Below are 14,335 nucleotides of genomic sequence, written 5' to 3' on the forward strand. Positions count from 1 at the left end.
AGCCCTAACTTCTACCATGGGTGGGGAAGATGACCCGAATCCCAGCTCAGCTGACTGATCTGATGTTGCTGCAACAGCGGTTTGGGTCTATGGTGGTGGGAGGGTCTCCAGCACGGCCGGAGGAGTAGTTTTGCTATCTTAAGACATTTTTTTAGAATTTGTTAGAGCTCAATTAGCAAAAAGAGCCTGAAATTACAATTCGATAATAGAAGTGTCTGTTGCTACCAATTCAATAATGGAGGGACTTTTTGCTACAAATTGCCTAAACTATGTGCATCATATATCTTTAGAATATATATATATATATATATATATTTATGAAATGCAACAAAAAGAAAAGAGATTATGTACATTGCATTTGACCTATAGATTCCTTTTGAGAATAAGTGAATCACAAGGGTCCATGGAGAGCACAAAGAAGTGGATAAAAAGTGCTCACCGATGAAAGTGGAGAAATAAGGAGAAAGGAGAGGTTGAAGCTAAACGGTATCTAATAGAATTGCCAAATAATTCCATTGTAGATGAAGAAGAGCATTTTAATTCCTAATGATATAGAAGAAGTTAGAAGAGAAGTGGGAGGATAGAAGAAAAACGAGAGTTTCACGAGAATCATGGAGAAGAGAAGGACATAAATATGTAATTTAATGGGTAATTATAGTTATTGCCATACTTCTTGTCTATAACAATTGGGACATGATAGTCCTTATTTCAGTTTGTTAAGGTAAAATGTGTTAAATAGGCTATTTTTTGCTACTTCAAAACTCCCCACACTGCCAATACCATGTCTAGAAATTTTCTTTGGTCAAATGATCAACCAAAATGCTGCTAGCTGTATGTACACAAGAATTGTGTAGTGCAATCAAAATTTAATACTGTACATTCTATCAGCATATATAGATGACATAACCTCCAAGGGATCCCATTACCAAGTGGTCCAAAATCCCCATATAGAATAATCAAACCATGCTTGTCAAGTGCCCTCCACGGCTCCACCCCAATCTTATTCGCTTGGTGTCCACTCTGTATTCTCACAAGCCAACCTCTGTGCCTTAACAGCTTCATCATCCCAGTTAATACGCCCTACCACAACAGTCAAGAGAAGAGCACTACAAAAACTACCCACAATAAAGCCCAATAGAAGCCCACGAAGCCCAAAATGCGCCGTGAAAGCCAACCAGACGGCTAATGGCAAGCCCACCAAGTAAAATCCTCCGGCACTGCACATCCCCAGCCACGGTCTTGATGTCCCCCTGACTATCCCACCACAAACAGCCAAGGGGAAATTAAACACCTCCACAACAGCCATCAATAACAGTATCTTCTCCACCCCATCAAGAATATCCTTGTCACGGCTAAACAAAGATCCCCACTGACCTCGAGCCGCCACCATCGCTGATCCACCAACGGAACCCGCGACGACGGCAAGGACCACCGACACGCAAGCTGCGTCTTGAGCCAATCGAGAATTCCCCCCGCCGAGCTCGTTCGACACTCGAGTGGAAGCGCAAGTAGCGAGCGAGACCATCACTCCATAGAGCAAGTAGTCGAAGTTGAGCACGACGGTGAGCACCGCCACGTTGCGTTGGGCGTCGGGCAACCTCCCTGCAAGCAAGGTTATGATCTCGTAGCACCACCACTCTAGGCATCCGGTGAAGCAGCACTGGAATGAGATTTTAAGCAGCCTGAGCCAGTCGCTTCTTGTTTGGATCCACCATTCACCTCTATCCCCACCGGTAGTTTTATTATCATCATCATCATCTTTCCAGAATTTTGTCACATAGATGTAGAGTGCTAACATGATAGTTAAGCTAAGGTCGGTCAGTCCGATGGCCAAGGAGACACCCTCAAGTCCTTTAGCCTTTGAGAGGAACATGTTAAAGGGCACATGGAGAGCTAGTGCAATGGCAGAGCTAAACATGATTGGAAGAGTAATCCCTTGAGAGCTCAAGTAGGTCTTAAGAGGACAAAGGAATGAGGTAACTACAAGGTCCGGAAGGAGATATACTACATACTTCTTTGCAAGAATTATGATCTCTCTTTGTTGGCCAAAGAGCGAAAGTACTTTGTCAACATAGAACCAAAGGAAGGAGATGGGTAGGGAAGCTACGACTAGTAGGATGGTGGTCATGATCAGTGTTTTGTGAAGAAGCTTGTGGTTCTCTGCCCCATGAGCTTGTCCACAGATTGACTCCATGGCACAGCAAAGCCCGGCGAGGATTGAGAAGCCGGTAACGTTGGCAAAGGTGAATCCGAGCGTCCCCGCCGCCAATTGAAGCTTCCCTAGCCGGCCCAGGAAGGCAGTGGTGATAGCGGTTTTTGCGAACCATGTCGAGTTCATAGGGATCAAAGGAGCCGCGATTCCTCGTTGTTTCTTGAGCTCCGAGAGGATCATTCGTTTGATATGACAAGCACATCTTGGAAGTGTATGAATTTGATCATCAGCTACTCTACTGGATTCTTCATCCGGTTCTGGTGCTCGGATTAACATGGTATTGAAGATCTTGAATTTGTTTGGTTGGGCTTATCCAATGCATATATAAGGTGGAAGTGATCGCAAGATAAATGCAACCAAATCCATTTGTAGAGTTTAGCTATAAGTGGAGAATTAGTGATGCTACTTATGTATACGTTTCGAGATTAAGTGGTTAAAAGATTGCAGTGACAAAGATATAGGTATGGAATCGTGCTTGGCCACTAACTAGAATTAATGCGTGGCTACGCAATCGCTCGATTAGCGATGCTTTACACGTGTATGCCACAAATTGAAAATATAATCGGAGCCACATTTCGTCAATATTTGCACTTAATGTGCGAATAGTCGTTTTTGTATGTCGATAGTGTCTATTCAGCTATAAATGGCCAAATGGGCCTTTAAAGTGCTCAGTTTATCTTATCTAATAGTATTGATGATACTCTAATCTGATAACTTTAGAAGTTCTTAAAACTGAGAGGGAAAAGTTTGGAAGAAGAACTCAGTTTGATGGTTCTCTATCATTCCTTTGATATTCGTAGAATATATGGTTCTTACATATCATCTTCCAATTGCTTTACAGAAAACAAATTCCTAATAGAATAATAAATTCCTAACAGAATAGTAAACTCCTAATCACCCTGAGCTGACACATCACCATCGTTGGACTCTCTTCTAATACTCCCTCTTTCAAATGCATAATTGGTCGTGAGACTCTTAGAGCATCTCCAACCGGGTTCTAAAACTCCAAATTTGGAATACGGTGGAGCTCTAACCGGGCTCTAAATTTGGAGCCATGAATAGTGGGGCTCCAAACACCATGAAAATGGAGCCGGGCTCTATTTGTCACATCAACTTTTTGAAAATACCAAAATTACCCAATAAGTGTTATATTCAATAATTTTAATTCCATTTGTATCCTTTGTTAAATAATTTAGTTAGTTAAACTAAGTATATAATTAGTTTTACTAATTGATTTTTAACAAAAATAATACCATTAGAAAGGTCTCATCGAGACCTTTAAAATGAGTCTAATATTAAATTACTTTTGAGTTAATTTAAATTTAAATTTTTTTATTATTTATAAAAATGAGTCTAATATTAAATTATTTTTGAGTTAATTTAAATTTAAATTTTTTTATTATTTATAAAAATGAGTCTAATAAATTATATATCCTAAAATATAATTACTCAAAATTATCCCTAATGTAAATATTAAAAATTAAAATACATTAGATATGAAATACATCAAACATGAAATTCATTAAAAATGAAATACATCAAATAAAAATTACATTAAAATTTATAGACAAGAAATTTGTAGAAGAAGCAATATTCATTTTCAAGTCGGAGGTTCATCGCAAGAAGGTGGACATAGTCAAGAAAAAGAAGGTGGCTACGGAACCGGAACCGGTGGCTACGGAACCGAAACCGGTCGCTACGGAGATGACTTACCAGAATATTAAACATCTATTGCTTTTATTATGTTTGGTTAATTTCTGCTTATTTTAGGTAATGTAATTTTGATATTTTTAGTTAATGACATGTAATGCTTATTTCAATGTTTATTTCGTGTAATGTAATTTCTATGCGTTTAATTAAAAAATTAGTAATTTAAAATTATTTCTAAAACTATTGAATATTAATCTTATTTTAAAGATCTTGATGAGAGTTTTCTAACCATATATTTCTAACCATATATGGAGCCCGGTGCATTGGAGTGCACCGGGCTCTTGCTCCATTTTTGGCTCCATATTTGGAGCCTTTGGGCTCCAAATATGGAGCAAGCATTAGAGATGCTTTTAGTGAAAACGACAACAATTTGTTCTTCTATGGAAACAAGACGAACTAAAACATCTCGAGACACCACATTTTATCTAGCGGAGTGTTAGTCAATCTTTGTGCGCTGTTTCATTTGTGAAATAGAAAAGACTTATTTTAGAAAAAGTCATTTTTGTTACGAATTAGATCTGGACTAATTTGGATGTAAAAAATTTATAAAAATTTATATGGAGGTTGCTTCAGAAGTTAGGATTCTAATGGATCTACTTTCACAAGAATCCGACGGTTGGATGAAAAGATATGAATTAAATAGTGACGCAATGTCAAATAGGGTAGAACGGTAATTAATCGAAGTTATGGAGGCGGCCATCGAAAAGTGGCAAACGGCTAAAGGTGGTGGTGGATGGTCATATCATAGGATGGCTGTTGGTGGAGAAAAATGGCTAGGGTTTAGAAAATTGAAATGCTTCTACGACTATGATCTATTCCTAAAAAGATAAAATATGATCTAATGGCTATAGTAAAAGATAAGGATGTCGGCTAAACTCAGATTTTGTAATGATAATTATCAACATATGTCCACTCCTATTTATATGAGTAAAATTCTCTAGCGGATCGGATCCACATACAGATTATCCGATTTATTTAAAATTTAAATAATAAGATAAAACTTGAATTTATTTAAAATTCAAGTTAAAATTTACACAATAATTAGAAACCTAAATATTATGGCGAGCTTTAATTCTCACTATCGTTGACTGAAGGTGGTCAGCTGTGATGCGTCCACTCACTATTTAACTTGACTCGGCTTAACCCATATGGTCAGATAGTAACAATTCACTATGTTTTCGATACCATGTCCTCGAGATAACTGGTCTCTCATGTCCTTGTACTCATACAACTTGTCATGCCAATCAGTGGATTTGGGTTCATCTTTCTCGAGTCCACCTCGGAACATGATGTGGGTTAGCTAGTGCTTGCAATTATGACCGGGGGTAAATCGGTCGTCATAGTAAAAACACAAGTCGTTTCTTTGATGCTCTTTCAAGTTATTGAGTACAAAGCGGTGCAACATCATTTGTTGGTTAGGTTGAGCCGTCGGTGTAGGCTAAGTCGGGGTAGATGCCGTCTCTAGTGGGCCATGGACTACTAGGCTCGGGTCATTTTCTTCTCTCCTCCTTATAGATCTGGCTCAGCTGATCCAACTTGGACTCCATCAGAACAGCTAAGGAGAAAGCATCGTCAGAAGTAGTGGCCGTAAAGCTTTGACCTCAGCCTAAATGTCACACCTAAGCTCACTAATGAAGGTACACTTCAAAGCCAAGTCAAATCAGTTAATGACCCGGTTGCATATCTGCTCGAACTTCTCTCGGTAAGCTCGAACTGTTGTTGACTAGGTTAGTTTACTCAACATGGCCTAAAAGTCATTGTACTAGGTTGAACTGAACCGAGCACAAATCGCATCTATAAAGTCTTGCCAAGACTCGAATAGCTGAGTCCACTTAGCTGACTGGTACCACCTAATCGCCACGCCCTCCAAGTGGAATGAGGCTAGCTGGACATCTTGATGGTCGGGCATGCCATGGTATGTGAAAAGCTACTCTTCTAAATAGGTCCAATCTAGCAGATCTCCTCTAGAGAATTTTGAAAAATCAAGCTTGACAGTTTGAGCTTGGATCCCAAAATATGGTATGTGAAAACTGCCAAGTGACCTTGTAGTGGAGGTTGGTAATGTGGGACATGGGCCTACAGGTTCGGCTCATGTCGCCCATGGGCTACATGCGGGTTTTGCTCAGTCGGATGGCGTGGGCTCACCTAGTCATTCCACCATTCATCTTCAAGCTCGCACTCATGCTCGAGGTTATGTTCATGGGTTCCAAACTGGGTCGCATGAGGTGGTCGAACCAGTTCGTAAAGATCTAGCCTGCCTCAGAATTCATGCACTCTTATCACCTTCATGTGCTTGCCCTAGCCCTAACCCTAGGGTTGAAATTGAATTTTGGCCTAGGGGCACCGCCATAGGCCGCTGTAGCCTCAGTGCCGACTGGGCAGGGTAGGTGGCCAGTGGTAGTCGCCATCTAGTAGGTCCACGTGGCAGCGGAATGGTAGGGAGTGATGGTGGAAATGAAATATTGAGCTCGAGTTCGAGTTGTTGCAATGGCGGCCATAGTGCATCGTTGACGACTGGAGAAAGGACCCATGGTCCATTTCGTGGGAGCGATAGTGGTAGAAAGCTGTGGCAGAGCCACCCCAACGTAGGGATAGCTTCCCACGATAGGGGCTGTTGGGTTCGACCACTTGATGGTCGCTAGTGGTTGTGGCGGCCAATACTGGCTAGTTGTCAGCCCGAGGAAGCTAGCCGTGGCCAACTACATAAATTGCTATCATTGGCGGTCTTTGACTAGTACCGGTGCGATCAGAGGCTTAGGCTCGGGTCAGGGGTCTCGTGGAAGGTACCAAACATGGTGGATGGGTGAAAGTGGCTAGACAGTTGCCGGTGGACTATCATAACCGGCTGCTCCAGCGTCATGTCAACGATCGTGCACAAGGAAGAAGACCTTGGGATTATCATAATCGGCTGCTCCAGCGTCACGTCAACGATATTCTTAGGGGGCGGGTCCTCTATTGTGGCCAAAGGAGTCGTGGTTGCTACGGTTTGGGGCTCCCCTTCACCTCTCTCATAGGTGGAGTTTTCTAGCTACGACTGGTCAGATTACATCATGGCCAGCGGTGCTGGTCAGTGGAGGGCGGCCAGTAGGACCTCTACCAATACCTTCATCTCGGCCAAATTTTTTCTAGAAAATGCTTTTTCTAGTGGCTCCTCGCCGATAATTGCTGGTGGTGGAGGGGGCAGTGGAAAAACTTCAACTGGAACAAAGATAAGTTCCTGGTCCTCCAAGGTCGCTCCTTCCTCGTTCGTCTCAGATCACGTGATAACCATTGTCCAAGGAATGTTGGGTCTGATTCCAATGTTACGAACCAGATCTGAATGTAAGAAAATTGAAATTTTTTTTTGTAGAAGTTGTCTCGGATGTTAGAGTTCTAATGAATTTTGTTTCATAAGAATTTGATGTCTGGATGAAAAGATATTAATTAAATAGTGATGCAAGGTCAAATAAGGCAAAATAGTAATTAATCGATATTGTGGCGGTTGTTGGAGGGTGACGGACAGCTAAGGGTGGTGATGAATGGCTATATGGTTGGGTGGCTGCTAGTAGATGAAGATGGCCAGGATTTGGAATATCAAACTGCTTCTACGGCTATTGTAACAACCAGAAAAAAAAGTTTGTGCACCCCTTTCCCCTTTTCCTTCCCTCTCTGTTTTCTTTCTTCTCTTCTTTCATTTTTTCTTTTTCTTTCTTCTTTCTTCTCCCCGCTAGTAGACCTTCTCCCTATCTCCTTCTCATTATGCGGGAGTGCCGCTGGAATCGCGGGCCCCATGGATTGAAGCGCTAGAGCTCCCTTACTCGCCCGGTAAGTTAGATCTATAATGAATTAATTATTTTTGAGTCTTTCTTCTCTGAAACTTTACCCTCTCGATGTCGTGATTTGGCCACCTGATGGCTTCGTTCCTTGCCTCACTGGTCCGGTGATCTCCCCTTTTCGCGAGGATGCCCTCGGTGACATCCTTTGAAGCCCTTGCAGTCGAAACCACCGGTCAGCCCTTTGTTTTGGCTAGTGGCCTTGGCGAAGGCGGTTCTCACTATTGGCCACCTTTAGCGATTAGGCTCCTCATCAGCTAGCTTTTGCTAGCTATGGAGAGGGTGCCAGCGAGGTAGTCGATAGCTAGGACTACTAGCAGCTTCCCTCCCCACCGTTAGGGCTTTTGGTTGCCTTGTTGGCAACTATTGCCTTCTTCATTTGGTTGGTTGGCACCGTGGTGCCTTCCTCAGCCGACAGGGAGTTGGTCGAAATACTGGCTTAGCTATCGACGGTGGTGCCTGCCGATAGCCCTTTCTCCTTCTCTTCCTCGGCTAATCTACGTCGAGGAAGGGGGAGAGGGGTGGTTGGGCTTGCGTTGGGTGTGACCTAGCTCGAGTTTCTGGTTGGGCTGGGTTAGGCGCTCCCCCCACCCCTTATGTCGGGCTAGGTTAGGCACAGGGGGGGAGGGGGCATTGGGCTGCCTATAACCCAGCTTAGGTGGGTAGTGGGTTTGGGGCTACAAGCAGCCCAACCTAAGCTTGGGCTATAGGCAGCCAAGCCCTAAATTGTGGGTGTAGCTTAGCTATGTGGCTTTAGTCGATGGTGTGGGCTTCGGCTCCATACCTTAGTGGGTCAATTTGGTGGTCTTTGGGTTAGTTGCAGACCAGCCCCTTTCTTTAGTCCTGATCTAAATATGTTAATTGCTTTTCATCTTTTTTTAATATAATCTCAAATCCTTGGTCTAATTATCTATGTCAGTAGAAAATATATTTAATTATTTTAGAGGGTCGTTTGCTAGACATATCATGGGTGTAAATCAATATTGTTGAACAAGACCATGAGCCTTAATTAATTAATGCTTTTAGCTGATAGTAGTGTTTGCTATATTAATTGTTCTATAAATTAATCTTAATGAGCTAGACCTTTGCTTGAGAGTGCCGTTATAAATAACACTTATTGGGAACTAGCTCCAAGTGGATATTAACTTTTGCTGCTTATAATTTTGGGCTAATTCAATTTTATCAAAGGAGTTGGTGGTTCGTGTGTATCTGTATTAATTGCTCATTTCGGAGAATTAATACAGATAAATGTGGAAAAATAATATTAAGCAAGTAGCATTTTCTTGGCGAAGCTTATTACTTAAATATTATCTATGCGATTTTCCATAATTTGATAATAGTGAATTGGGCGATAATTTGAGGAGAATATTTTTATTACGTTGAATAACGCATTAGGCCTTAGTATAGCTGTGTTGGCTGTACCTAATTAATAAATGTAGGAATTACGAGATGGACCTACCCAAAGCCTGCAGTGAACGTTAGTAAGATTATTTAACTATTTGTTGATAGGAATATTATGCTTATGCTTTTTATTTACTTTTCTTATCAAGGCGAACTCCGTACCCTATAAGGAGGATCTTGTGATGTAGTTGTAGTTAGTACCAGGAAAGTGGTCCAAGTAAATAAAACTTCTATTATCTAAAGGTTGTGGAGGGAAGGAAATATCAGACCATATGAAATAAGCACATTCATATCATGCATGTGCATACGTTTTCTTTACCATTATTATTGCATGTCATGCATGGTAATTATATTTTGCGGTTTGGTAAGATTTCATATATCATGATGTCTATGTATATTTATTGGGTATGATCATGTGTTTAGCATGTAAAACATGATAATGATGGGTGTTACATTATGCTTGCTGTGTTGAATAATATTATGCCACTTGTACACGTGCACAACCATAAAGTGGGTGACTACTGCGTCTTGACAGTACCCGGCACCTCCTCAGCTAGGGTTAGGGGTGAGGATATTCTTACACTTATATATATTAGGGCCTATGTTTGAGGTCTCAGTTTGTTAATCAAAACAATTAGACAGCTATTTTGTCGGGCGATGGGTGATTTACTATTGATCTATGTGAGTCATACTCTTTAGGGCATTTAAGATAGAAAGTGAGAGAAGGGTAGGATGACGTAGACCTAGCAATACCTGATGACATAAGTTGAGAGTGTCCATGAGCGACAACTCATAATTTTCACACGATGGTGCAATGATGTAGAGCTGAGGGCTCAGATGATAGTATTGATGTGAGATACTAACCTTAGTAATGAACTTACGACTGAAGTCCTTAGTCTACAGTGACAAACAATCGGTCATGCTGTTCGTCGGGTGATGGGCAGGCGATTTCATCGCTAGGGACTACCCTTCCATGAGGGTATGTGTGTGATTGAGTGTGAGGATTGATGTAGCCTATATTACAGACTTGGTAGTCTGAGAGAATGCACATTATGTGGTGTGGTATTGATATGGTCTATAGGCGGAGCTTACTGTGAGCTCAAATTGAGAACTTGATAGTTCGGACTGATGCATTGATTTGATCATGCCGCACATATTTATATTTATTTATTTATTTATTACATCATTCATTGCACTATTTTTAGACTGTAGAAATAGAAACTTGCTGGGCTTTATGCTCACAACCTTTTAGTAGAAATATTTTCAGATTAGTAGATAAGCAAAGTTCGTGGCCGATTTGGCGAAGATTTGCTTGAGTCTTCTTATTCTAATTATTATTCTTATTCTTATTTTATTCATGTAAATTAAGATAAATGGTTTGTAGCTCCTATATGGGCTTTGTATTATTTTGTTATGGATATGTATTTTAGGCTTGTTGTGGCCTTGGTGTTATGGGTTTTCTGTCTGTATTATTTGTGGAAATGTGGGCTTTTTTGTTTGTATATTGTGTTGAGACATTAACCAACAGGTCATGTGGTAATCACATGGGTTCTACCCATGTGAGGGGCACGTGTTTCGTGGCGGGTGTTACAGCTATGATCTACTCCTAAAAAGATAATTGTGATTTAATTGCTACGGTAAAAGATAAGGATGAAAATATTAATTTAGCTAAACTCACATTTCTCACTGATAACTATCAACATATGTCTACTCCTATTTATAAGAGTAAAAATTCCTAGCGGATCGGATCCATATGCAGATTATCTGATTTATTTAAAGCTAACTAACTATCTAACTTGACTCGACTTAACCCATGTGGTCGGATTGTAATATTTTAATTCTGATATAGTAACTAAAAAATGACTTACCTTATTTTAGTATACTAATTGAACATTTTCTCTCATCTTATTCCTTACAACTTTTAAAAATTAATTTAATAATCACCTGTAATTTCTATTTTTCCCATAGATTAAACAACACTTAATTACACAATATTTAATTACATATCACCTTAGCTACAATCGAGTATCCCTTTCTCCTCTATTTTTTCTCTTAAATACCGATCATCTCAACTACAGTTGAAATTTTCTCTCCTTTTATCTCTTCTTTTAAATATTAGTCATCTCACCTAAAGTTGAGATTCCATCTTTTTTTGGACTAGTAAATTTTTGCAAATATAAAAACAAACATTAAGCTTTCACTCTTTTCCTACAGTGCGGAGTTATAATCCCATATTACCCATAGTGTATGGTTAGTTTACATAGAGTAGGGGGTTATTTTCTTATAGTGTAAGCTTATAATCCTACATTACCTTATAGTGTCTCCTTATTTCCTCGTAGTGTATGATTATTTTACATAGAGCATAGAGATATTTTTCTTTAGTGCAAGCTTATAACCCGATAGTGCATCCTTATTTCCTCTTAGTTGATGGTAATTTAACATAGAGTGCAGGATTATTTTCCCTAGTGCCGACTTATAACCATGCATTACCACGCAATGCATTGTTATTTTTTCATAGTGCGGTCTATAGAGTATTGCAAGTCCATTGTTGTAATAAAATATTATAAATTTAGATAAAATATATTATTACTACTATTGCTTTACATCCCATTAAGGGTATTTTTGTCATTTGATATTAAACATCACCAATTCTCAATACAAATTAATTATTCTTCAATACTTTCATATCAACTTTATGTCACATTAAATTTAATTAAATATTTTCTATACTAGTATTGAACTAAATATTATAATAATTTATACCAATATTAGCTCTTTTCTTATAGTATCAAAATATTATATTAGATCAAATTATTTCCAAGAAAGACGCAATAGCCTGAGATTGATCTACAGAATGCATGTAATCGCAAATCTCTTCTGCTCAACTGTATGGCATAGTGCTTTCTTCCAGTGACGTACTAAAGCAATGTCTTAATCGCCTCGAAGTGACTGGAAGTAGGTGCACGCATAAATTAACACACTTGATTTTCTCTCTCTTTAATATCAAGTCCTGTGATTGTTAAGTATTGAACTGCTCTTATACACAAAGGAGATCTTGAAGATGAATATAAAAAAACTCATAGATACACGTATGTATCTAACCTTTAGGCAATAGTATCGTTCGTTCGCTTAAGTAAAAGTCGAAAGAAATATTAAAAATAAAAGTAAAGATGAACGCCAAGATTTTAACGTGGAAAAACCCAAAACGGAAAAAAAACCACGGATTCAAACTCGGATCAAAACCAATCACTATGATAGTAGCAGTTACAAGAGTGACTCACAAAACAACCCGTCGATCCAAACGACTTTGTTCCTCTCAGTCTTGATCGCTAGTACCCACGATTCACTGCTTCTTGTGATTGAAGTCCAATCTCAGTAGCCCTCGAGATTGATCTTTCGTCTAGATAGCCCTTAAGACGAAAGATTAAATTCTTGTAGATGAGTAGAACCTTGTTCGTTGAAGAACTGATGTAGCCTCAAGAAGTCTCCTTCAATAATCTTCTTCAACTACCCTAGAGATAGGGCATCACAATCCTTATAATTGATCTTCAAGATAGAGCCAAATCCGAGTCTTATCCGTACTCACGAAAATCCAATAAATTGCAAACTTTATAGGTGCGTTCGAATGCGGCCCGGGTGCTTTCGAACGGCCTGACTTAATCTCAGGTGCGTTCGAATGGACCCAAGTGCGTTCGAACGCGACAGCTTGAATTCTTCAAATTGCGTTCGAATACGTTTGTGAACACAGCTCTTGGTCTGTGTGAACGCAGTACCCGTGTTCGAACGCATTTGTGAACGCAGTACCCGCGTTCGAACGCGTTTGTGAACGCAGTACCCGTGTTCGAACGCGTTTGTGAACGCGGTGTGAACTCAATGGCTTTTCTCCAATAAACTTGCAATTCTTCAAACCAGAGATATTCTAGACTTATGTAAAGCTCATATACATGTAAAAATACACTTAGAATATTTTGTACATAATTACCAACAAATAAAAACCTAACAGAGTACCAGACCATTTGGACAATTGATTTGTTGTTGAAATAAGGGAATTACAACGTTTTGAATGATGCATCCTTGCACGCTCAACCAATTGAGAAGCATATTTAGATTGTGATAAAAGCATAGGATGAATTCTTGGTTACCTCTAGTCCAAGAAAATAGCTTAATGGGCCTAGCACTTTCAGCTCAAAGCTTGCCTTTAGAATGTCCAATAAGTGTTTGATAGAATGTGTATTATTTCCCATCAATATGGTATCATCAAAGCAATGTAAATGGTACCCTAATGATAGATGAATAAAGAAGAATCAGCTTGGGAAGCTACAAAGCTAAAACTTTGTAGAAAATCTTTGAATTTGTCAAACCAAGCACGAGGTGCTTGTTTAAGGTCATAGAGAGACTTTGTAGCAATCATTGTCGATTCCTCAACAAATATGGGAAGATGTCTCGATGGACTTTGTTGAGGGGCTACCAAAGGTTAAGGGTAGTCCATGGTGATGGTGGTTGTTGACCGATTGAGTAAGTATGCACATTTTATGGCATTAGTGCAACCCGTTTTCAGCAAAATGGGTTACTAAAACTTTTGAGCAAAAAGTGGCTCATTTGCATGGCATGCCCAAGTCTATCATTTCAAATCGAGATTGGATCTTCATTAATGAGGTCTGGACAGAATTCTTCAAGTTGCAGGGGTCGAAGTAGTAAATCACGGCTTAGAGAAATACTTTCAACCCTCCTAATACTGTCACATACAAAAGTTAGCTATATTATGCGATATCTTGTGGCCATGTCCGATGTTAGTTAAATCTCATACCATAGAAAATTAAACATATGTCGTCCGCCATAACGAGTTATGCTTATGTGATTTTTATCAACTAGTGGGGTACCTGATCTTGATAGATATTGATATAATTTTAGCATATTATAGGGTATGATTATGACTAACATACTCTTAGCGGAAGGTAGAGTATGCTTTGAGCTTATAGGTAGAATGATGAGATCAGCTAATAGGTTGGGGCCATGCATGGTGGTTTAAGCATTGATGATTGATATATTGAGAAATGCATATGATTTTATTATCATTTGATATACATAATTATAGAGTAGTCATCATGCATCATTGTGATTGCACTTGATGTCATAGTGTAGTTATGGTCGGCATGCATCATATATATTATATTTGAGAGAGTTATAATTATGATATGGC

General features: G+C 39.5%; 1 protein-coding gene across 1 annotated transcript; it reads right to left on the reverse strand.

Moving 5' to 3' along the window:
- Positions 1–784: 784 nt before the first annotated feature.
- LOC140763204 (protein DETOXIFICATION 56-like) lies at positions 785–2,774 on the reverse strand. Its single transcript, XM_073101287.1, has one exon. The coding sequence runs from the start codon at positions 2,486–2,488 to the stop codon at positions 1,001–1,003; it is 1,488 nt and encodes a 495-aa protein (XP_072957388.1). The 5' UTR covers positions 2,489–2,774; the 3' UTR covers positions 785–1,000.
- Between the last annotated feature and the right edge of the window lie 11,561 nt (positions 2,775–14,335).

The sequence above is a fragment of the Typha angustifolia genome, chromosome 7 (assembly GCF_048772165.1).
Source record: "Typha angustifolia cultivar Huaian chromosome 7, ASM4877216v1, whole genome shotgun sequence".
NCBI lineage: Eukaryota > Viridiplantae > Streptophyta > Magnoliopsida > Poales > Typhaceae > Typha > Typha angustifolia.

Excerpts from the sequence above, each read along its gene's own strand:
- LOC140763204 (XM_073101287.1), bottom strand. The coding sequence starts at position 2,488 with ATGTTAATCCGAGCACCAGAACCGGATGAAGAATCCAGTAGAGTAGCT.